At 42.8% G+C, this 23866-nt stretch overlaps 1 protein-coding gene across 1 annotated transcript in view; it reads right to left on the reverse strand.

The window, feature by feature from the left end:
* The window catches only part of LOC135115742 (protein pinocchio-like), a 59699-nt gene extending 38566 nt beyond the window's left edge, over window positions 1-21133 (reverse strand). The window contains exon 1 of the mRNA XM_064032695.1: window positions 20791-21133. Within this exon, the coding sequence (XP_063888765.1) occupies window positions 20791-20881 (91 nt within the window). The 5' untranslated portion in view covers window positions 20882-21133. The remainder of the gene's footprint in view (window positions 1-20790) is intronic.
* Window positions 21134-23866: the final 2733 nt, after the last annotated feature.

Below are 23866 nucleotides of genomic sequence, written 5' to 3' on the forward strand. Positions count from 1 at the left end.
TACTTGGCACTTCCCCTCCTCTCCCCCTCCCCTCTCTCCCTCTCTCCCTCCCCTCTCCCCTTCCCCCTGATTGCTTCATTGACCTTGCCGTTCACGAGGTCTCATCACCATCACCACCACCATCACCACCACCATCACTAGCACCACCACCATCACCACCACCATCACCACCACCGTCACTGGTATTGCCATCATTATTGTTGTCATTATCAGTAAACGTTTTTTTTTTTTATCAATATTGGTGTTGTTTATTTATTGTTTGTTCATTGAGAGAGAGAGAGAGAGAGAGAGAGAGAGAGAGATGGAATAGACTTAAATGCTGTGTTATCTTCACCAGCATCATCACCACCACTACTATCACCACCACCATCACCAATATCAACACCATTATTACTCCTGCTAACACCACCACCACCACCACCACCACCACCGTCACCAAAGAACATCAGCAACAATTTGAAACTCTTCTGTCTGTCTGTCTGTCTGTCTATCTCTCTGTCTGTCTGTCTGTCTGTGAATGTCATCATGCTTATATCTTAACACTAATCTTAATTCTCCTCCTCCTCCTCCTCCTCCTCCTCCTCCTCCTCCTCCTCCTCCTCCTCCTCCTCCTCCTCCTCCTCCTCCTCCTCCTCCAACTCGACCTTCTCCACTTTAAACCCCGTAACCCCTTCACTCCCTCATTCCCCAAACCCCCTCCTTCCCCTCACTCAAGTGCATAACCCCTTCCACTCCCCTTCTCCCCTCCCTACTCTTTCTGTTATCCCTCTAAATGTCGTCCCAGAGAGAGAGAGAGAGAGAGAGAGAGAGGGGGGGGGATAACGGGACAACAGAAAACGTGAAGTAACAACAAGCAGGACTTCAGAATTGGCTCAGACACTCGCGCTTCATTTGCATCCTGAAGCAATAGTGAGGCGGAACTGACGGAGGGAGGCGCGAGAGGGAGTGGCGAGAACGAGAGGAGGGAGCGGGAGGCGGTGACGGGTGAAAGAAGGAGAGGTAAAGAGAGGAGGAGGAGGAAAGGAGTGTTCAGTGCGGATGGCGATTGGAGGAAGAGACGGAGAGAGAAAGAGAGAGAGGGGTGGAGGGTTAGGGTAAAGAAAGGAGGAATTGAGAAGTAACGAATGAAGCAGAATGAAGGATAAGGATCAAAAGAGTGAAGGAAGGGAGAAGGGTTGGGGGAAAATGTGGAGGTTGCGAATGAAGGAAATAGAAGGAAGGGAGAAGAGAGAGGGAATGAGGAGATAAAAGGATGAAGGAAATGGAGAGAAGGAAGAGAAAAGAAAGAAGGAATGAGAAGATAACGGATGAAGGAAATAGAGAGAAGGAAAGGATGAGAGAGAGAGAGAGAGAGAGAGAGAGAGAGAGAGAGAGAGAGAGAGAGAGAGAGAGAGAGAGAGAGAGACTAAGAAGGAAAGGATGAAGGAGAGAGAAAAGGAAGGGGAAAGGAAAGTTTGAAGGAGAGAAAAGAAAGGAAGAGGAGAAGGAGGAATGAGGAGATAGCGAATCGGGGGAAGAAAAGAGAAAGGAAGAAAGAAAGAGTGAATATAAAAATCAGAACTTACAAGATGCGCAACACAACAACACAACAAAATAAACTTACAACAAAAGCCACTAAGCACAAACAACTAAACTCGCCTTTTTTTATTGCGGGTTCCCTTTTGTGCTTAATTTGTTGTTGTTGTTGTTGTTGTTGTTGTTGTTGTTGTTGTTGTTGTTGGGAAGGCACGTGGCAAATTAGCGGATATATTTCTTCTCCCTCCCCTTCCTCCCCCACCCTTTATTTATTTATTTATTTATTTTTTCTCTTGAACTTCATGCATAAGATATATAGATCAGAATGAAGGTAATGTCAGTTACCCTCTCTCTCTCTCTCTCTCTCTCTCTCTCTCTCTCTCTCTCTCTCTCTCTCTCTCTCTCTCTCTCTCTCTCTCTCTCTCTCTCCTCTGCCTAAAATTTCTTTGGACAGCAAATTACGGGACTTTTCTACTACTACTACTACTACTACTACTACTACTACTACTACTACTACTACTACTACTACTAACCTAACCAGACCAAATCATACTAAACTAAAGAGAAGAGTAAAACAAAACAAAACAAAACACTAATTCAATGGGTACCTCGCAAAGAAGTAACAACCAAGACTAGCCAAGTGCCTCCTCAGACCTACAGGGGCGTCAGCGTCAGCGAGGCCCCTGCATTGCTCCCTGTACACGCTGCAGTTTGTTAGACGTTGATTCACCCGCGTCGCTCGCCTGCTTAAGTTGCAACGCAGAAGGAGAGAGAGAGAGAGAGAGAGAGAGAGAGAGAGAGAGAGAGAGAGAGAGAGAGAGAGTGTGTGTGTGTGTGTGTGTGTGTGTGTGAGGGTGGGGGAGAGGTTTCGAAACGCAGGTGTGTGTGTGTGTGTGTGTGTGTGTGTGTGTGTGTGTGTGTGTGTGTGTGTGTCGTAATAATTATCACTAGTTTGAACATAAGAACCTTTAAAAAAAAACACACACACATTAAAAAAAAAAAAAAAAACATTATAATTTACATATATAATCAATTTACTGTCTGTGCGTCATATTCAACTAACGAAATCCATCAACATTCTTAACTTTGTCTCTGTTATTTTTACTTTCCCTATCGCGAGACAGGCAAAGACATAACAACAAGGATTTTCTGATGTGCAATAGTGGAGGCGATGGGCGTGGCGGAGGGCGTGGCGTTGCTCGGCGTGGCTTGAGGGAGGTGTGAGCAGTGGAGAGCGGGCAGTGAGGCATGGAAAGAGGAAACTGGGAGGGAGAGAATAGAGAGGAGAGGTGGAGGAGGAATAGAGAGAAAATAGAGAGGGTTATAATGGAGACAAGAAAAAGAGATTAGAATTAAGAATATATACTGAACAGAAAAAAAAAAAAAAACAGGGATGGAGAGGGAAGGGAAATAAGGGAGAGGGAAAGAAAGAATAGAGAAGGAAAGTGAAGAAAGGAAGGGAAGTGATGCATAGTGAAAAAATGAAGAGAACAGACAGAATGACAAAATAGGAGAGGGAAGAAAAATGGATAGAGAGACAAACTGAGAAGAGAAAGGAAATATACCAGAACAGGAAAGGAAGGAGAAAGGAGAGAGAAAGAGAGGGAAAGAAGTCAGAGAAGAAAAAAATAAACGGAGAAACAGAGAGAAGGAAGGATGAAAAATACACTGAGAGAAGAAAAATACTCATTGGAGAAAAGGAAAGAAACAAACAAACAAAAAGAAAAGGAAAAAAGAGAAGAAAACATCGTGAAACAGAGAAGGAAGGAATATAATGCACTGAGAGAGAGAGAGAGAGAGAGAGAGAGAGAGAGAGAGAGAGAGAGAGAGAGAGAGAGAGAGAGAGAGAGAGAGAGAGAGAGAAATAAACAAGGGAGGAAGGGACGTGTTGTGGTGAGCTGCAATGTTCTGGCGGAGGCATTGAGGCTGTGGCGGGGCGGGGTGCGGCGACGGCGGGGCGGCGGCTGTGGTGGCAGGCGGCGGGGCACAGCGTCTGCGGCAGGTCAGCGGGTCACCGGGACGCCCCTGACGACAGCAAGCAGGCAGCAACAAGTCAGGACCACAGGACAGTGACAGTATCAATCCTGGTGTGAATAATGACGCAAGTGACAAGGGAAGGAACAACAACGACAATAACAACAGCTACAACGATATAGCAATCACCAAGACGACCACCGCAGCCTCCACCACCACCACCACCATCACCAACACCACCACCACCATCATCACCAGTCTCATTGAAGTGACTCGCGGCTCCATCATCTCATTAGCAGCAACAACGGTAGTGAGCAGACAAGAATTAAAGGAGAGTAATAATAATGGTCGTATTTACAAATGAAGAGAGGTGAAGGAGGACGAAGAGGAGGTGGGGGGAAGAGGAGAAGGACGTCAGTGAAAATAACAGCAAGAGGAAGAATATGAATGAAGAATGAGAAGAAAGTGGAATGAGAATGAGAAGTAAGAGGAGAATGATAATAAAATAAAAACTAGACTAATGATTACAACAATAGCAGGAACAACAACAACAGCAACAACAACAACAACAACAACAACAACAACAACCTTTATTACCAAACCGGAAGAGCAGGAGACGAACACGCACACAACAAAAATAATACTGATGGAAGAAAAAAAGATTAAACACCTGAAAAAAATAAATAAATACACACCCTCCTCGGGGGTTTCCAGGAGTAAGGGAATCCCCGGCGTGGTCTTGTTGTGGGCACCTGGCCAACACTTGTATGTGTGTGTGTGTGTGTGTGTGTGTGTGTGTGTGTGTGTGTGTGTGTGTGTGTGTGTGTGTGTGTGTGTGTGTGTGTGTGTGTGTGTGAATCCGTGTAAGTTGTGATCCATCCTGTTTTTTACTCATATAAAGGTAATCCTCTTTATTATTGTTATTATTATTATTATCAGTATTATTATTATCATCATGATCATTATTATTATTATCATCATGATCATTATTATTATTATTATTATTATTATTATTATTATTATTATTATTATTATTATTATTATTATTCGATACGCAGTAACGGTAATGTTCGTAATAATTGTTTTAAAAGTAGTACGAGCTAAAGTAGTCGTGACATTAACAGTAGTGATAGTAATAGTAATAGTAGTAGTAGTGGTGGTGGTGGTGGTGGTGGTGGTGCATTGCCTGGGCATGCAAGGCTGACTTTGGTCGCAACATAGACAGTAGGCTGCAAGTTCCTGCGGCCTTGTTGTAATTACTGTCTTCACACACACACCTGTCTTCTTCCCTCTGTCATTTACCTGTCTGTATACACAACCTTAATTTCCTCCCACCATTTTTCCCGCATTTTTGCTTTCATTATCACCATTACTATTCTTATTACTGTTATTGTTGTCGTTGTTGTTGGATTCAATGTTTGGCTGGCTGTCTAAGTGAACGAATAAGGAAAAAAATGTATATTAACGAATTTAAGATCAGTTTCCGGTCAATCTTGAACCAAAAAGGATGTTATTAAATTTCCTGGTGGATCTTGTGATGATATTTACAAATGCAGTATTATCTGAACACGCCCTCCTCCTCTCTACTCCCAGACTTATGAGATGCGTGAGGGTGCTGTGACTATAAACTCCCCACCATTCGTTTAAATCTACGGGGAGTTTGTGCCGCGTTTCATATAACTCCACGGGAACGTCCTGCCAGATTTCTAGTGTCTTTCATGTTACTGTTTGGCATTGCTGGAGTTTTTTGTGTCTTTTTCATGTTCTGTTTGTTTATTAATTAGTTCAATTATATATTTATTTATCTATTTGTTATTGTTACCTTTTTCTCGGGGGTTGGGGGTGTGGAGGGCGGGCAGGGAAGGAGGAGTCGCTGAATGAGTGTCTATCTCACTTTATGGACTCCAGGTTAAAATTTGCTTGTTTGTTCATTTGGTTCAGTGTTATTCGTTAAAATATATCATGTCTTTTTTTTTTCAATTACAGGTCTCTCTCTCTCTCTCTCTCTCTCTCTCTCTCTCTCTCTCTCTCTCTCTCTCTCTCTCTCTCTCTCTCTCTCTCTCTCTCTCTCTCTCTCTCTCTCTCTAACACACACATACACACACACACACACACACACACACACACACATACACAAATTACATTGATAAACATATAAGAAAATCTCAAATTACTTCAACACACACACACACACACACACACACACACACACACACACACACACACACACACCCACCCACACACATCACCACCACCACCACCACAACCTCCGCCCTCCGCCCCACATATTAACTCACCCCCACACGTGCCAGCTCCCCGCCATACCCTCATGAGGCAACAAATCATACGCCAGAGTCCCTGCCACGCCCCACCATACCACAGATCTCATTGTGGCTTCACTTAACCCCCACCCAAAACAAAAAACGAAAATAAAAAGGAGAAGAAAACGAGAACATTCAAGGGCAGCCGTTGGGGTACACTTAAATAAACTTACAATAGAGGAAGTAAAAAGAAAAAAGAGTTGAAGGGATACATGAATAAAGATAAGGAATAAGGTACAAGTGAAAGAGAAGCACAGGAGGATAATGATTCTTAAGGAGCAGAAGGGTGACTGAATAAAGAGACGAAGGGGTACATTAATAAAGAAAGGAAATATGATACACGTTAAAAGAGAAACAAAAGGATCATGATTGATAAGGAATAGAACGCGGGTAAAATTTGACTAACTAAATAATTGACTGAATGATAAACGGCAACTCAGCAGCGGGGTTATAATATAGAAAGAAGTGTAGAGGCAAGACTGTGCAGAGAATAAGGACGAGTGTGAGGGGAGGAGATGAAGAAGAAAAATGTTGAGTGTTGAGTGAAAGGAAGGGAGGGAAGAGTGATATGTGAAGGATGTATGTCAGAGAGAGAGAGAGAGAGAGAGAGAGAGAGAGAGAGAGAGAGAGAGAGAGAGAGAGAGAGAGAGAGAGAGAGAGAGATTAAACATTTTCCTCTAAGATTACAAATGATTAAATGATGAAGAGTGGAAAAAAAAATATTGATATAAGTATACATCAATCGATAAGTTTTTTTTTTTTTTTTTTTTTTTTTTTTGTGTGTGTGTGTGTGTGTGTGTGTGTGTGTGTGTGTGTTCAGATTTATTTCAAAAGTTAAATACTCTTATTATCGACCAAGAGGAGAAAACAGGCTGCTGGAAAGAAGATGGGAGGTGAGATAAAGAGAAAAACAAAGAGGAGAGAAAAGGTAGCAGATGAAAAGATAGAAGAGAGGGAGGGATGAAGGAAGGAAGGAAGGAAGGAAGGAAGGAAGAGGGAAGAGAAAGTGGAAGAAAAGAAAGGAAGAGAAGTGAAAGAGAGGGAAAGGTAAACAAGAAATAGAGAAATGAAGGAGAGTAAGAAGGGAGAGGACAAGGAAAGAGAAGAAAGATGATGAAGAAGAACAAAGAGAGAACAGAAGTGGAAGGAGGGAAAAAAGAAAAGAAAAGAAAAGGGGGCGGAGAGAGAAGAAAGAAAATAAGTGAAGGAAAGAAGAGAAGGAGAAAATGAGAGGAAGGAGGAGAAAGTAGGAAGAAAAGAGAAAGAGAGAAACAAGAAGGATGGGAGGAAGAAAGAGGAAGAGAAAATGCAGGTGTTATCAGGTCTGTCCAAAGGGGGGAGGAGGGAAGAGAAGGGGGGAGCCTTAAGGGGGGTAGGGGAAGAGCCTCAAGGGGGAGAGAGTAGGAGGAGACAGCCTTTGGAGGAACGAAGAGGCTTATCATCAGCCAAATATTTTCTCTAGGCCTATTCTCCTCCTCCTCCTCCTCCTCCTCCTCCTCCTCCTCCTCCTCCTCCTCCTCCTCCTACAATAATACATACGAATAGAGGCGTACACTCTCTCTCTCTCTCTCTCTCTCTCTCTCTCTCTCTCTCTCTCTCTCTCTCTCTCTCTCTCTCTCTCTCTCTCTCTCTCTCTCTCTCTCTCTCTCTCTCTCTCTCATACATAAATATATCATGTCAGGTAATATTTTAAAACTGACGTCAATCTTGTTATTACGTATTCATTGTAGGTATGGACTGAGAGAGAGAGAGAGAGAGAGAGAGAGAGAGAGAGAGAGAGAGAGAGAGAGAGAGAGAGAGAGAGAGATCCAAGGAAATACTTATGTGCGTGCGTCGTAATATGTGTGTGTGTGTGTGTGTGTGTGTAGATTATGCTTTGACTGCATTTACCTCTCTCTCTCTCTCTCTCTCTCTCTCTCTCTCTCTCTCTCTCTCTCTCTCTCTCTCTCTCTCTCTCTCTCTCTCTCTCGCTCGCTTGCTCGCTCGCTCGCTTGACCTTTATATTCATCAGAAGCACTTCAGCAAAATACACACACACACACACTCTCTCTCTCTCTCTCTCTCTCTCTCTCTCTCTCTCTCTCTCTCTCTCTCTCTCTCTCTCTCTCTCTCTCTCTCTCTCTGCTTGCTTGTCTAGAAATATCTTAATTTTTTTTGCATAAGTTTGTCTTCTCACTTATCATTTTATCTCTTCTTTTTTTTTTCTTCTTCTTCTTCTTCTTCTCTTTCTTTATTCTAATCACAATCTTCTTCCTTCTCTCCTTCATTATTTCTCAGGCTTTCCTCCTCCACCTCCTCTTCCTTCTCCTCCTCCTTTTCTTCATTCCCATCACAATCTGTCCTTCCTCGTCCTCCTCCTCCTCCTCCTCCTCCTCCTCCTCCTCCTCTTCTTTAGTCCTTCATAATCTTCCTTTCCGTAGTAATTCCATCTCTTCCTTATTCAAATCATACAGTCTTCTTCCTCTTCCTCTTTCTCCTCCTCCTCCTCCTCCTCCTCCTCCTCCTCCTCCTCTTCTATGTAATCCCACTTCTCTCACATTCTCCGCATCTTTTATCTCCTATTGTTTTTTTTTCTTCTTGTTCATCCTTCTCCTCCATTCCTTCCTTGCCACAAGCACGAAACCTCCTCTTCCTCTTCTCCTCCTCCTCCTCCTGCTGCTGCTGCTGCCACTCCTTTCTCTCCTCCTCCTCCTCCTCCTCCTCCAGTATTGCGCCACCTCCACTAACCACCTCCTCCCCACCCTGTCACACACACACACACACACACACACACACACACACACACACACACACACACACACACACACTGGCGCCACACTAGAGGCAGATTTGAAAGAAACGACCTTTTGAAGATAAAAGAAGAGAGAGAGAGAGAGAGAGAGAGAGAGAGAGAGAGAGAGAGAGAGAGAGAGAGAGAGAGAGAGAGAGAGAGAGGTGGGGGGGAGGATAATAGATATACGGCTATTCGGAATTTCAAGGATGAATTTGTGACTGTAATTTGTGAAGAAGAAAACTGAAGAAAATGCGAAGGAAGAAGAAAGGGAATGAAGCAAGAAGGGAGGGAAGAACGGAAAAAGGGAAGAAGGAAAAGAAGAAAAGAGAATGAATGAAGGAGGGAAGGAACAGCAAGGAAAAAAAAAAAAAATGGAAAGAAGTAAAAGGGAAGAAAAAGAAAAAAAGAATTAAAGGGAAGAAAGAAGAAAATAGGGAAGGAAGAAAGGAAGAGAGATAACATTAGTAAATTAAATTGTCCCTTACACTGCCAGACAAGTTTTTTTTTTTTTCGATATTATTCAGGTACACTTTACAGACTTTTTCCTTACTTCACACACTCCGGTCGTTAGGTGACATGAGAAGACAAAATTTATCTTGTATTCTCTGCCTGGTTTTGTGTGTGTGTGTGTGTGTGTGTGTGTGTGTGTGTGTGTGTGTGTGTGTGTGTGTGTGTATGTGTTGAAGTAAACGGTGGTAGTAAGTAAAATCCTCCATTCCTCTCTCTCTCTCTCTCTCTCTCTCTCTCTGAATGGGGTTAAAAGGTGACATAAACAAATTTAATCATTCACTACCGTATAATTAAGAAATACAAAAACATTTACGCTAAAAATAATCTCTATTCACTGCATGTCTCTTCATTAACTTCTTAGTGGCAATGTGTGCGTGTGTGCGTCTGTGTGCGTGAGCGTATACGTACGTACGAAACTTTTAGTGCAATGTACGATGTTCTTTTTTTGTGGGAGGGAGTGGTGGAGACATGGCTGTAACACGAGTTTTTTTTTTCTTTCTTTTTAAGTCGTCTATAAAAGTCTGCATTATCCTTTCTGTCTGAAGCTGTTTTGTCCATTATGATCCCGTCTGTGTGTGTGTGTGTGTGTGTGTGTGTGTGTGTGTGTGTGTGTGTGTGTGTGTGTGTGTGTGTGTGTGTGGCGACCTTAGATGATAGTTGAGGCCATGATTCTTTCTTTCTTTTCTTTTTCTAAGGATAAACTTTTCTTGTATCAGGCATTGTGTCTGAGAGAGAGAGAGAGAGAGAGAGAGAGAGAGAGAGAGTAACACGGGGGGTTAGTCATTGTTTTGTAAATAAAGCTAAAAAATGGTGTTGGTGTTTTGTTGGCGGCGTTCAGAATGAATCATGGGAATCAGCACTTGCCCTAAGGGGGAGTAGATTCTGTTGAAAGTCATGTGATTTACATTGAAAAGGAAAAAAAGAAAACGATAAAAGGAAGAAAATACAGAAAAAAATAGAGAATAGGAAAAGAGAAAAGATGAGAGATAAAAAAAATAAGTGTAGCTTTTATAAACGAACATGTGTGAAAATAACACACACACACACACACACACACACACACACACACACACACACACACACACACACACACACACACACACACACACACACACACACACACACACACACACACACACACACACACACACACACACACATCACACGACAACTTGTAAAAAAAAAAAGATGAGGGTATCATAACTAAATCCCATTCTGTCATGAAAATGATGCATTTTACAAAGAATGTATTACAAAACGCCTCAACCTTCAAAAGAACATATGACATTTATCTGTACTGTACTCCAAAGAACTCAAAAGACTATTTTGCATATGTATAACAGTTTCTTTTTAAGTAAAGAAATTATTAGAATAGTTATGTAAAAATTCTTCAAATTCAAATTTTTTGAAAAATTTGAAAAATTGAAAGAAATTTCCGATAAAATTTTTCTTTAAAGGTTATAGGTTATTAAATCATAAAATGAAGAACAAGAATATTGATATAAAAATTATGTATCTATCGAAAAAGTGTGTGTTTTATGTGTGTTAAATTGTATAAAAAGTGAAATATGACATTTATCTGTACTGTACTCCAAAGAACTCAAAAGGCTATTTTGCATATGCATAGCGGTTTCTTTTTAAGTAAAGAACCTATTAGAGTAGTTATGTAAAAATCCTCGAAATTCAAATTTTTTGAAAATTTTTAGCGCAGGTCCGGACCTGTACAAAAAACTGAAAGAAATTTCCGACAAAAATTTTTCTTTGAAGGTTATAGGTTATTATATCATAAAATGAAGAAGAAGAATATTGGTATAAAAATTATATATCTATCGAAAAAGTGTGTGTTTTACGTGTGTTAAATTGTATAAAAAGTGAAATATGACATTTATCTGTACTGTACTCCAAAGAACTCAAAAGGCTATTTTGCATATGCATAGTGGTTTCTTTTTAAGTGATGAACCTATTAGAGTAGTTATGTAAAAATGCTCGAAATTCAAATTTTTTGAAAATTTTTAACGCAGGTAAAAATGTACAAAAAATTGAAAAAAATTTCCTGTACCTGTACAAAAAATTGAAAAAAATTTCCGATAAAAATTTTTCTTTGAAGGTTATAGGTTATTAAATCATAAAATGAAGAAGAAGAATATTGATATAAAAATTATAAATCTAGCGAAAATGTGTGTGTTTTACGTGTGTTAAATTGTATAAAAAGTTAAATATGATATTTATCTGTACTGTACTCCAAAGAACTTAAAAGGTTATTTTGCATATGTATAACGGTTTCTTTCTAAGTAAAGAACCTATCAGATTAGTTATGTAAAAATCCTCGAAATTCAATTTTTTTCAAAATTTTTAACGCAGGTCCGGACCTGTACAAAAAATTGAAAATAATTTCCAATAAGAATTTTTCTTTCAAGGTAATAGATTATTAAATCATAATGTGAAGAATAAGAATATCGATATAAAAAATATATATCTATCGAAAAAGTGTTTTTTTACTTGTCTTAAATTATATAAAAAGTGAAATAAGACATTTATCTGTACCGTACTCCAAAGAACTCAAAAGATTATTTTGCATATGTATAAGGGTTTCTTTTTATGTACAGAACCTATCAGAATAGTTACGTAAAAATGCTCGAAATTCAAATTTTTTTCAAAATTTTTAACACAGGTCCGGACCTGTACAAAAAATTGAAAAAAAAATCCGATGAAAATTTTTCTTTGAAGGTTATAGATTATTAAATCATAAAATGAAAAAGAAGAATATCGATATAAAAATTATATATCTATCGAAAAAGTGTGTGTTTTACGTGTGTTAAATTATGTAAAATGTGAAATATGACATTTATCTGTACTGTACTCCAAAGAACTAAAAATTCTATGTTGCTTATATATAACTGTTCCTTTTTAAGTAAAGAACCTATCAGAATAGTTATGTGAAAATTCTTCAAATTCAAATTTTTTCAATTTTTTTTATCGCAGGTCCGGACCTGTACAAAAAATTTCCGATAAAAATTTTTCATTGAAGGTTATAGATCATTAAATCATATTATGAAGAAGAAGAATATCGATGTAAAAATTATATATCTATCGAAAAAGTGTGTTTTCTACGTGGTTTAATTTGTATAAAAAAGTGAAATATGATTTTTTTTTATCTGTACCGTGTTCCAAAGGACTGGAAATACTTTTTTTGCATATGTATAACGGCTATTTTTTAAATAAAGAAAATGTAACTTTTGTTATATAAAAATTCTTTAAATTCATTTTTTTAAACGCTGGTACAAAAAAAATTGAAAAAAATATATTTCCAATAAAAATTTTTCATTGAAGGTTATATATAATTAAATTATAAAATGCAGAAGAATTATATCGATATAAAAATTATATATCTATTAAAAAGTGTGTTTTCTATGTTTCTTAATTTGTATAAAAAGTGAATTATGATTTTTATCTGTACCATACCTTAAAGAACTCAATAGACTATTTTGCATATGTATAATGGTTCTTTTATAAGTAAAAAACATATCACAGTTGTTATGGAAAAATTCTATAAATTCAGTTTTTTTTTTCAAATTTTTTTAACATTTGTCCATACCTATAGAAAAGTTGAAATAAATTTTCCGATCTTTTCTTGTATCAGTCATTGTGTCTGAGAGAGAGAGAGAGAGAGAGAGAGAGAGAGAGAGAGAGAGAGAGAGAGAGAGAGAGAGAGAGAGAGGGAGAGGGAGGGGTAGGGTTTAGCCATTGTGTTGTAAATAATGCTAAAAAATGGTATTGGTGTTTTGGTGGCGGCGTTCAGAATGAGGATCAGTATTTGCCCTAAGGGGGATTAGATTCTGTCGAAAGCAATGTGGTTTACATTAAGCAGAAAAAAATAAAACGAAAAAAAATACAGAAAAAAATAAAGAATAGGAAAAACGGTGAGAGAGAGAGAGAGAGAGAGAGAGAGAGAGAGAGAGAGAGAGAGAGAGAGAGAGAGAGAGAGAGAGAGAGAGAGAGAGAGAGAGAGAGAGTTACGTTCCGTTCAAGAGGTGTTAACATTCTCAAAGGCGTTTCAGTCATGCACTAAAACTGGACTAATGTGTCAGTGGATGAGATCTGGAGGAGGAAAAGTGGAGTTCTGAGTGTGGGAAAAGAGGCGCTGAGTGAATTTGACACCATGATGGATGATATATTTATGTATGAGAGAGAGAGAGAGAGAGAGAGAGAGAGAGAGAGAGAGAGAGAGAGAGATGTGTAACGCAGGTCAGGACAAAATGAAGATGAGGGCGAGGACAACAATAATGGCAGAAGACGTAGGCTGCCTGAGTGTGTTGACGTTGTTGTTGTTGTTGTTGTCGTCAAATTGGTGTCACGTTTGTGTAGTTGATGTTGACGTTGTTGATAAGAGTTTGTCAGGTTGATGTTATATAGATACAGTTGTGTTGACGTTTTTAAATTGATGTTGTGTTTGTGTAGTTGATGTTATGTCTACCTCGTTGTAGCGTACACGGCCTGAACTACACACGCTGTCCTTTTTCTATATGAAATTTTGTCCACTTTCTGCGTTATTATTTATTTATTCATTTCACGCACAAAGAAGGCACACCAAAGGCAAAAGCAGCTTCATAACAAAAGACTATGACCACTAATTGTCTCTCCCAAATGTACGTACGTAGCTATCTTTACCCTCCTTTGCCTTTATTGCCTCTTTTGTTATTAACTTTTGTCTGTTTATTTTTCTTCTTCCTTTATTTCAAGTAAACTCCTCGTCTGCCACACCCATCTCCCCTCCACATATTTTTATTTGCTGAAAGGATTTTCATTTTATACTCTTCAAATACCTTCCATTTTCTTTATTTCTCTCATATTCGCCCTCTTCCATTACGTGATCGACACCTCTTTCCTCTATCGCTTCTTCTTCTTCTTCTTCTTCTTCTTCTTCTTCTTCTTCTTCTTCTTCTTTTTCTTCTTCTTCTTCTTCTTCTAGTCCATTCGAGATACCAATATTTCTATGATGGAAGAAGTTGTACGTACTTTCTATATCATTATACCTCCATTTCTTAACATTTTGTCATTTATTTATTCTTTTTTTTATCTACTGTTGTGTGTGTGTGTGTGTATGTGTGTGTGTATGTGTGTGTGTGTGTGTGTGTGTGTCTCAAGTATAGTCTTTTTCGTCATCCTCGCAACAATAGATCGTGTTTGTATGTGTGTGTGTGTGTGTGTGTGTGTGTGTGTGTGTGTGTGTGTGTGTGTGTGTGTGTGTGTGTGTGTGTGTGTGTGTGTGTGTGTGTTAAGAACCTTGCTTCACTCGTAAAGGAACCTCAGACTAAGCCTCACCTAACCTTGTCCACCTTTCCCTGTCTGTTCTGCTCATTGACTACACTTAGGAAGCAATTGCCAGGTTAACGTAATATACTCCGGAGAGAGAGAGAGAGAGAGAGAGAGAGAGAGAGAGAGAGAGAGAGAGAGAGAGAGAGAGAGAGAGAGAGAGAGAGAGAGAGAGATAACTGAATCTCACTCCATTAACTAGATCTCGGGATTTCCCACACGTCGGCTTTTTAAGAGACAGGAAACCACAAAAATGCCGAAGATTCCTCTAAAAAAAAAAAAAGAAAAAGAAAAAGAAAAAATGCGAGGTTTGTTTTCTTCTCAGGTCAGTTGGTGAGGGGCGACCACAACATAACACTACTGCCTCAAGAATGTCCAGACGTGTTTTAGGAACCATATTCCGGAACACTTTTGCACCGCATCTCCACTACTCTCAGAAGGCTGTAGTTGAAATTATACGGGTTCTTAGAGGTGTTTTTATGGTTCTAGTGGCAGATTAACACGATTTTTGCAGTATTAAAAGGAGAAACATTATTGAGAACCTGGTTAATTGTCAGTGGCCTTTGAAAATAGTCGTGGTGAGGCAGTAAAACGTCTCTAAATAAGGGTTGTGTTGCCTACAGTAAGGAATGTAATATGTAGACGAGTGTATAATGTATAGTTTTACAATGGAGTTATTGAGAACACTGCCACGGGGAAATACGAGCATACAGGTGTGTTATACCTCAATGAACGACAAAAGAAAGTGAAACACGAAAGGAGAAGGATGGATATGCGACAGTAAAAATAGAGGAAGGAAGGAAGGAAGGAAAGAGGAAGGATATAAACATAATAGGAGTTAAGAAGATAGTGAATGCTGCAGATAATATGGATACCTGGATAAATCTACATAGAAAAACTAGTGTAATAAGTTAATAAAAAAAAAAATAGTCATATAAAAAAACAAATGAATAAGTAAGCAAAAAAAATAAAGCAACAAAATTATACGTAAATATCAATATGAAGAATACAATTACGTAAATAACAAAATAAAACAAATATACAAAAAAGTTACACGACAAAATTATACATGAATAAATCTAAAAGGAAGTAGAATGGGACAACAAAATAATATATACGTAATAAGAAGAATGAATACAAAAAAAAGCTTGACAAATAATAGGAAAATAAATATTCCAGTAAAAAAAAAAAGTGTATGAATAATGAAAGGAACTGTTGAATAACCTAACCAGTACTTACGTAAAATAAATAAAAAAGATCAAATAAAAAGTGAAAAGAACAACCACTTTTAATTTCAAAGCTGGATTCATTTATTTACAACAGAGCACTCGACTTATCTTTCTTTTTTGCACTCTTCAGAAATCTTACGTTTCCTTTCTTTCTTGTGTGCGGTCTTATTAATTGAGATGTCTGCTTTATTATTGTTGTTTATTGTATGTTTGTCTTACGAAAACGAGGCGAGACTTACTACGCACTCTCACACACACACACACACACACACACACACACAGAGAGACAGACACACACACAGAGAGAGAGAGAGACAGACAGACAGAAACACACTTTTTTTTTCCGCGTTCCTAATTATGAAATCATGTATATTCTTAGTTTTCATCATCATTCCTAAGACGCATTACCACGCCACTGTTAACTGAACGAATGTGGCACTTGTGTTCAGAGATGAGTTACAAATACGTGCTAATAGATACTGTACTCTCTCTCTCTCTCTCTCTCTCTCTCTCTCTCTCTCTCTCTCTCTCTCTCTCTCTCTCTCTCTCTCTCTCTCTCTCTCTCTCTCTCTCTGATACACTATTTTTTACTATATTTCTTACTACTACTACTACTACTACTACTACTACTACTACTACTACTACTACTACTACTACTACTACTACTACTACTGCTGCTGCTGCTGCTGCTGCTTACACGGATATAGCAAACAATAGCAAAGGGTTGAGGTGCTGCCTTGCCATTGGTTCCCTTTCCGTCCCATCACGGTGACTCGTCTCTCTCTTTTTTTTTTTTTTTAAGAATGCAATTATTTCCGTGTGTGCCCGTCCGTCTCCAGGAAGTTGTGTGTGTGTGTGTGTGTGTGTGTGTGTGTGTGTGTGTGTGTGTGTGTGTGTGTGTGTGTGTGTGTGACTTCGTAAGTATGATGATTCTCTTATTGTTTGTTTGTTTGTTTTTCTTTAACTACTACTACTACTACTACTATTACTACTACTACTCTACTTCTACTATTAGTACTACTACCACTACCACCACCACCACCACCACCACAACCACCACCACCACCACCACAGCAAATATTAAAGATAAGAACACTATCTCTTATCACACCCAGGTGCTAATACACACACACACACACACACACACACACACACACACACACACACACACACTACTTCGACTGTTAAGTTGTAAGTACTTTTATCATGACGATGCTTGTATGTATATGTATGTACGTAAAATATGTGCGTGAGAGACATACGGCCTTGGTACCGTGTGTGTGTGTGTGTGTGTGTGTGTGTGTGTGTGTGTGTGTGTGTGTGTGTGTGTGTGTGTGTGTGTGTGTGTGTGTTTGAGGAATGACTGCTGGGATGAATAATGTGTGAGGGTGCTGTGTGTAGATTGAATGACGAAGAGAGAGAGAGAGAGAGAGAGAGAGAGAGAGAGAGAGAGAGAGAGAGAGAGAGAGAGAGAGAGAGAGAGGAGGAATGTGAAAGAAGAGAGCTGGTATGAAGGAGGGAGTGAAGAAGAAAAGAAAAAAAATACTAGGGAAGGAGAATGAGAAGGAAGAGAAAGGGAAGAAGAGAAAACAACAGTTACTACAACAACAACAACAACTACTACTACTACTACTACTACTACTAGCGCAAAGATAACAGCAGAAATTCAAGGTTTACAAGACTATAGAAGAAGGAGAAAGAGTTTGAGAAGTAGACCAGTGGAGAAAAGGAAGAAGCATAGAAAAAAAAAACAAGGAATGAAGAGAAGAGAGGAGAAAAATCAGGGTTCAACAGGTGATACGAGAAAGAGGAAGAGGAGGAGGAGGAGGAGGAGGAGGAGGAGGAGGAGGAGGAATATACAAAGAAAAATGAAACAGCAACAGATCCTGAAATCCTCACTATGCTATTAAGGAGGAGGAGGAGGAGGAGGAGGAGGAGGAGGAACAGGAGCAGAAGCAGGAGGAGGAGCAGGAGGAGGAAGAGGAAGGAGGGCAGATATAGAGATCCCAAAAGTACTATGTAGACAACAAAAAAAACAACATGACCTACACACCCTTGGCTGGCTGTGTCGAGGTAACCCAGCAGACATGACCTTTCCCTACTGTGTGTGTGTGTGTGTGTGTGTGTGTGTGTGTTTGAGTGGTGGCACAGGGAGCGAGTCGTGAGATAAGAGCTTCCCCTGGCTCTCATCCCCACTCCCGCCCCGCCCCGCCCCATGAGTCAGCCTGGTGTTGGGTGAACCTCTTCGTCCTTCGCGGTTCCATTAAGACACGTGTGTACACATCCCGAGGGGCATCCCAGCGAGAGAGAGAGAGAGAGAGAGAGAGAGAGAGAGAGAGAGAGAGAGAGAGAGAGAGAGAGAGAGAGAGATGAGTGTGCGTGCAGGAATGAGGGTGAGAGACGAGGAGCGAAGGGTAATAGAGATAATCTTAATAAGAGGGTGTCTGTGGTAGTGAGTAAGAGAGAGAGAGAGAGAGAGAGAGAGAGAGAGAGAGAGAGAGAGAGAGAGAGAGAGAGAGAGAGAGAGAGAGAGAGTGTGGTATGCACCGTCGGAATTTATTGGATTTTCACTATTACTATCAACTTGGTAGTAGTAGTAATAGTAGTTGTTGCTGTTCTTGTTGTTGTTGTAGATTGATCTTGATCCCGCAATCAACATCACCACTACCATCATCATCATCAGCATTTCTCTCCTACAGGATGTCGCCACCCGTGTCCACCACCCCGAGGGACAGCAGCAGCAGCCCCACGAGCTACTTTCCATCTTGTCTGTACGAGGCCCTGCAGGAGAGTGGGGGGCGTGCCCTCTCTATCGCCGTCCCTGCAGAAGAAGGTGGCGCAGCTTAAGGCGTCAGGACGCTAGGTGAGTGTCATGGTGTGGCGCTGCAACACTTGAGGGCGAGGGTGAGTGTCGCCTGGGTGTGGCGCGTGCCTGGCATGACGGCAGGCGATGTCATACTCATTTCATGCTATTTATACTCGATGCGCGCCCCGAAAGAGTGCCTGGGTCACAGTGACCTGAAGTAGGGGCATTAGGGAGGTCATTGAGAGTGATTGGATCATGACTTTGTCTGTGAGTAAAATTGCCGTCATTACCGTGCCGAGGATTAATTAGTGAGCGTGGCCGCGCAGGCTGAGTCACGGTGCAGGCGGTGCTATACTGGATCAGGTTCACCAGGACCGCCGCCTGGCGCCTCACAGGGACGCCCTTCCACATCACATCCTTCAGTCACCTGAGTGCACCTGAGCCGCCTGTGTGCACCTCCGCCCCGTCCTCCCCTCTCCCCCTAAGCCACGATTTCAGAATGACATCACCTTCGTGTTCCGCCTCAGGTGTCCGCGGCGCGCCGTGGGGTCGGCGAGTGCCGGGCGGCACCGATAAGCGGGTTACCTGCCGCAGTAGGCTCGCTGTGGGCGTGGTACTGAAGTGAGAACGCCGAGGCAGCGCGAGGGTGAGGCAGGGCGGCGGGCGGCGGGTGGCGAGGGGCGCGTGTGTAGCCGCGGAAACTCCCGAAACCCCCCGCCAGTGGAAAGTTCCCGGCGCCAGCCAATCAGCGGACGCAGGCACCAGCCAGCCCGGCCAATGACGCCAGGCTACGGGCGAAGAATTACACCTCTGTAATTGTGCGGTGGAATTATCTTGGCACAGACGATGACCTGCCTACCCCCCGTGCACCGTGCCCCGCCGTGCCCCGAGGTGTCAGTCCCCGGTGCCGCAGCCCACCGGGGGACGCTCATGAGGCGGCACTGTCTCAGGCGTCCCTGCCACTCCCTCAATGACTTCAAAGCTTTGACGACTTGCATAACACATGATGTACACAGCCATATTATATTTCATTGCATTGATTTCTCTCTCTCTCTCTCTCTCTCTCTCTCTCTCTCTCTCTCTCTCTCTCTCTCTCTCTCTCTCTCTCTCTCTCTCTCTCTCCCCGCATCGCTTTTTTTTTCTCTCTCTCTCTTCAGAGGACCCTCCTCCGCCTATATTTACCACGCCCCTTACAGCCGTGCTTGTCACACACACACACACACACACACACACACACACACACACACACACACACACACACACACACACACACACACACACAAGGGCAGCTACACACCTATCGGAAGCCAACTCAGTAGCTGACGTTTACACACACACACACACACACACACACACACACACACACACACACACACACACACACACACACACACACACAAACAGAACTTTCACTCATGCCATCACACCTGGATCGTCACCGCCAGCCCGAGGTCTCATCGGGGAACAACTCAACTCAGCATGATCAACACTCCTGCACCGCGGCATCTAACTCCTGCTGGTCCTCGTCTGTCGGGCTGCCACGGACACCCGCTGAGCCACACACAATAAATAGAAAGTTAACATTCGATCTTGAACACCAGGCACTGTCCCCCATGACCCCCCAGGCAAGACCTTTCTCTTCCCCTGTGCCTACGCAGGATTCTTACCTCTCGGTATAAGTAGTGAGTCGAGTTTTGAGTCTCCTGAACTACCTGACGAAGTCTAAATGCACCCTGAAGTGAGTCAGTCACGTGGAACTTTCCTCCCAGATTGAGAAAACGGTTGGCGCCAGAGAGAGAGAGAGAGAGAGAGAGAGAGAGAGAGAGAGAGAGAGAGAGAGAGAGAGAGAGAGAGAGAGAATGTACACGAGATACATTCCGTCACTATTTTGCCAGTGCCACGTTCCCAAACAGCTGTGGTGGCGCTTCTCTCACTCCTGCAGGAGGGTTAGTGGTCTCAACGCAGCTCCCACACAGGCCCCGAGGAACCATTGATCCCAGCAAGCCAGGGAGAAGGATTGACGCTCGGAGGACGCAATAAACACGAGCGAATTCTTTTACTCCCTCAGCGTTGCTCTCCTTCCGGCAAATGCAGCGGCACAGCACAGAGAACGTTGTGTTAGAATTAAAAGATCGTATCTAGTGCCCGCAGGAAGGCTCTGGCAGACACGACGCAACAAAAGCAGACATAACCTGCAGCACTACTTGGAACAACGGTCGTAATAAACGTACCCAGTGCTCCTTACATGAGGCTCCCCGTCCCTCATACCTCCCGCCCTCCCCCACTCCTTTTCCCGCTCTCCTTTCCCCGCTGTCTCGCCATTCTTTAAACTCCCAGGTCGCCACTCACCCACTTTGGCATCGTCCTCTTCCCTGGGGTCGAAGTCGGGATCGTCAGCGTCGAAGATACTCCCTTCATCGTAGAGGAGGATGTCAGCCATGGCGGGAGTGGGCGGAGGTGGCGTGCGGGCGGCGGCGTCGTTCTGGGCAGAGTTTTGGCGGGAAATGGCTCAGCGCGCTGCCAGACACGTCAGTCGCGCTGGGAGTCCTCGAAGGTTCTCTCCTTACGAAGCGTGGCCGAGGAGTTTTTGGGAAGGGGGGGGGTGAGACGGAGAGCGAAAGAGAGAAGGAGAGAGCGAGGGCTTGCGGGTTGGCGGGGCGGGGAAGCGGTGTGGCTGGAGCGAGGGGCGCGCTACACTGCAGCAGAGGAGAGGTGGAACTGAGTTGGCCGCCTCGTCATGCACGTCCCGCGAGGCATCCACGGCGGCGGCCTCTGTGGGGACACCCGCCCCTGCCCCGCCCCCTTCCCGGCCAGCCAGCCAGCCACTCTGATAATGGACTCCTGGCAGCCCCGGTGGCGCCCAACACTTGTTACGTACGTACACTACCCTCGCCCTCAGTCTCCCGGCCCCCCACCCTATATATGGCGTGCCAGCAGGATGCCCACCGTGCCCTGGAGAGTTCGGCACCGCGCTAATTCGGCACTCTTGGTATTTATAGATCAGGTCTGAGCAGGACTTGGCGACTGGACTGACTGATGGACCTATGGACATGACAAAGGAACAACACACACACACACACACTCACACACACACAGGGCATCCTATTCCACTTTTGAGGACGACCTATGGGCACAAGGCCTTTATCCTTGCCACCCCCACTTCCTGCCGCTGGATGTCCTCTCCCCACGAATTCCTATCCGCTCATGACATGCGTCGTCGCGTGCCCCCTGCCGATAGGAACCCGTAGGCTATGGATCGGTGCAGAATGTTCTGTGCCTTCCATTCTGCGTGTCCTCTGTTGTGTGTAAATGTCTGCTTATCAATCTAACTGCTGCATAACAATTGGCAGTTTGATTCATGTGATTATCCTCAATGTTTTCAATGTCGTTATTATTACTATTATTATTTATTATTATTATTATTATTATTATTATTATTATTATTATTATTATTATTATTATTATTATTATTATTATTGTTGTTGTTGTTCTTTTCCTCTTGTTGTTGTTGTTGATGCTGCTGCTGCTGCTGTTGTTCATGTTATTCATATAATCCCATTAAAAAGCTCTTGGACAGCATTTCCACTAGTCCTACAGGAGCAGTCGCACCTCCGCCGCTAGGTTGCGCCATGAGAGGGAAGGGGCCAGGCAAGGGAGGCAGCTACAGGTGGTTCAGTCAGTTATTCTCCACGAGACTTCCCATCGTCTTTTCATACAAATAAGAAAATAATGACTGCTCCCCACCAACTGGAGGCGCGCACCAGCATGCTGAAGAGTGCGCCGCGACGCCCTTGCTGCATGCCTGACGCAGCCTTTGTCCCCTGCCAATCAGAAACCCTACTAGAAGCTTGCTGCCCCGTGCCATGTCCCCTCGTCGCCCCGCTTACCTCCTTATCGGCTTGTGCGGGATTATCTTACATCACGCGCCCTTATCACACGACCAGCTGCCGTCCAGTGCTTGCATGTCACTCCGCCCCGCTCCCCGCTCCCCGGCATGGTCCTCACGGAAGTATTGGCACACAAACAGTCTCAAGTGTCCAAGACAAACCACTTCCCCGTTACGCTTGCAGGGGAAAAAATGTGTAAATTAACAAAGGGAAAAAATGATCGTGCAATGTGGCAACGTATCACAACACCACCACCACCACCACCACCACCACTTGCTTATAGTTGTAAAATGTGATCCGGATATTTCTCAAAATAATTCATCAGGGAGCAAGACAGCTAGTTTTTCTTTATCATTACTTGAGTTCAGCTTGAGTAGACACTTGATAACCTTGGTGTACACTGCCTTACACACACACACACACTCACTGTTTGGACGTCCCTGAAACCCACGTCTTGTAATGGGAACAGACGTCTTGTGCATTGTATATACACTGTTTTTATGAGGCCCTGTCTGTCCCCGCCTTCTGCAGTAGCGATGATTTATGCTAATGGAATGCTTGTCCGTGATGATGACTTTAATGGACAGAATTATCGGTGTCAAGGTTAGTCCAGCCTATCCCGGGCGTCCTTTGCTCTCAGCTCCATAAGCTCAGTTTGCTCCGTCACCAGCAAGACCCCCCGCTGTGCAACCCGTGACCCTCCCCGCCCCGTTTTCTCTGGCTTTCTAATGTAATGGATTTCTCATCACTGCAAGGTTCCTCATTATTAAAAAAATATGACTGGATTTATGTGCTGGGAGTCTTCTTGTGAGGGGTCTGTATAGCATAACACACACACACACACACACACACACACACACACACACACACACACACACACACACACACACACACACACACACACACACACACACACACACACACACACACACACTCTCTCTCTCTCTCTCTCTCTCTCTCTCTCTCTCTCTCTCTCTCTCTCTCTCTCTCTCTCTCTCTCTCTCTCTGATTACATGTTCCTTGCTTGTATCACGAAATCAGACCTTGTTGGTATTTTCGTCATTGCCTCGATTACAGTTACGTTTGGGAAATGTCACCAGTTATTTTAACGTCTGCGAAATTGGCTGGATTCCATCCCTTGGTGGGAAAAAAATATCCACCGCAACATTGGGCGGGATTGATTACAAGAAGGGGGAAAAGGAGCGGTGGTGAGGAGGTGGGGGGTGGTAAATATTCCTCCCCCGTGGACAAAATATACCGTTTTCTGTCCCTCGCGGCTCCAGGCTCGGCGAAAGGTCCTTCAGCGTGCGTGGCCATTCCTGAAAGGTCCTACAGTTCATGTTTCTTACCTCACACACACACACACACACACACACACACACGCACGCACATACACATACACATGCATCCCTCCCATCTTACACCACTATTACCACCGCCGTCAACCTCCGTCTTACCGTTACACTTTTTTTTTATGTATAGTATAACACTATTAAGGAAAGATAAATTCTCTCTCTCTCTCTCTCTCTCTCTCTCTC

This window comes from Scylla paramamosain, chromosome 29 (assembly GCF_035594125.1).
Source record: "Scylla paramamosain isolate STU-SP2022 chromosome 29, ASM3559412v1, whole genome shotgun sequence".
Classification (NCBI taxonomy): domain Eukaryota; kingdom Metazoa; phylum Arthropoda; class Malacostraca; order Decapoda; family Portunidae; genus Scylla; species Scylla paramamosain.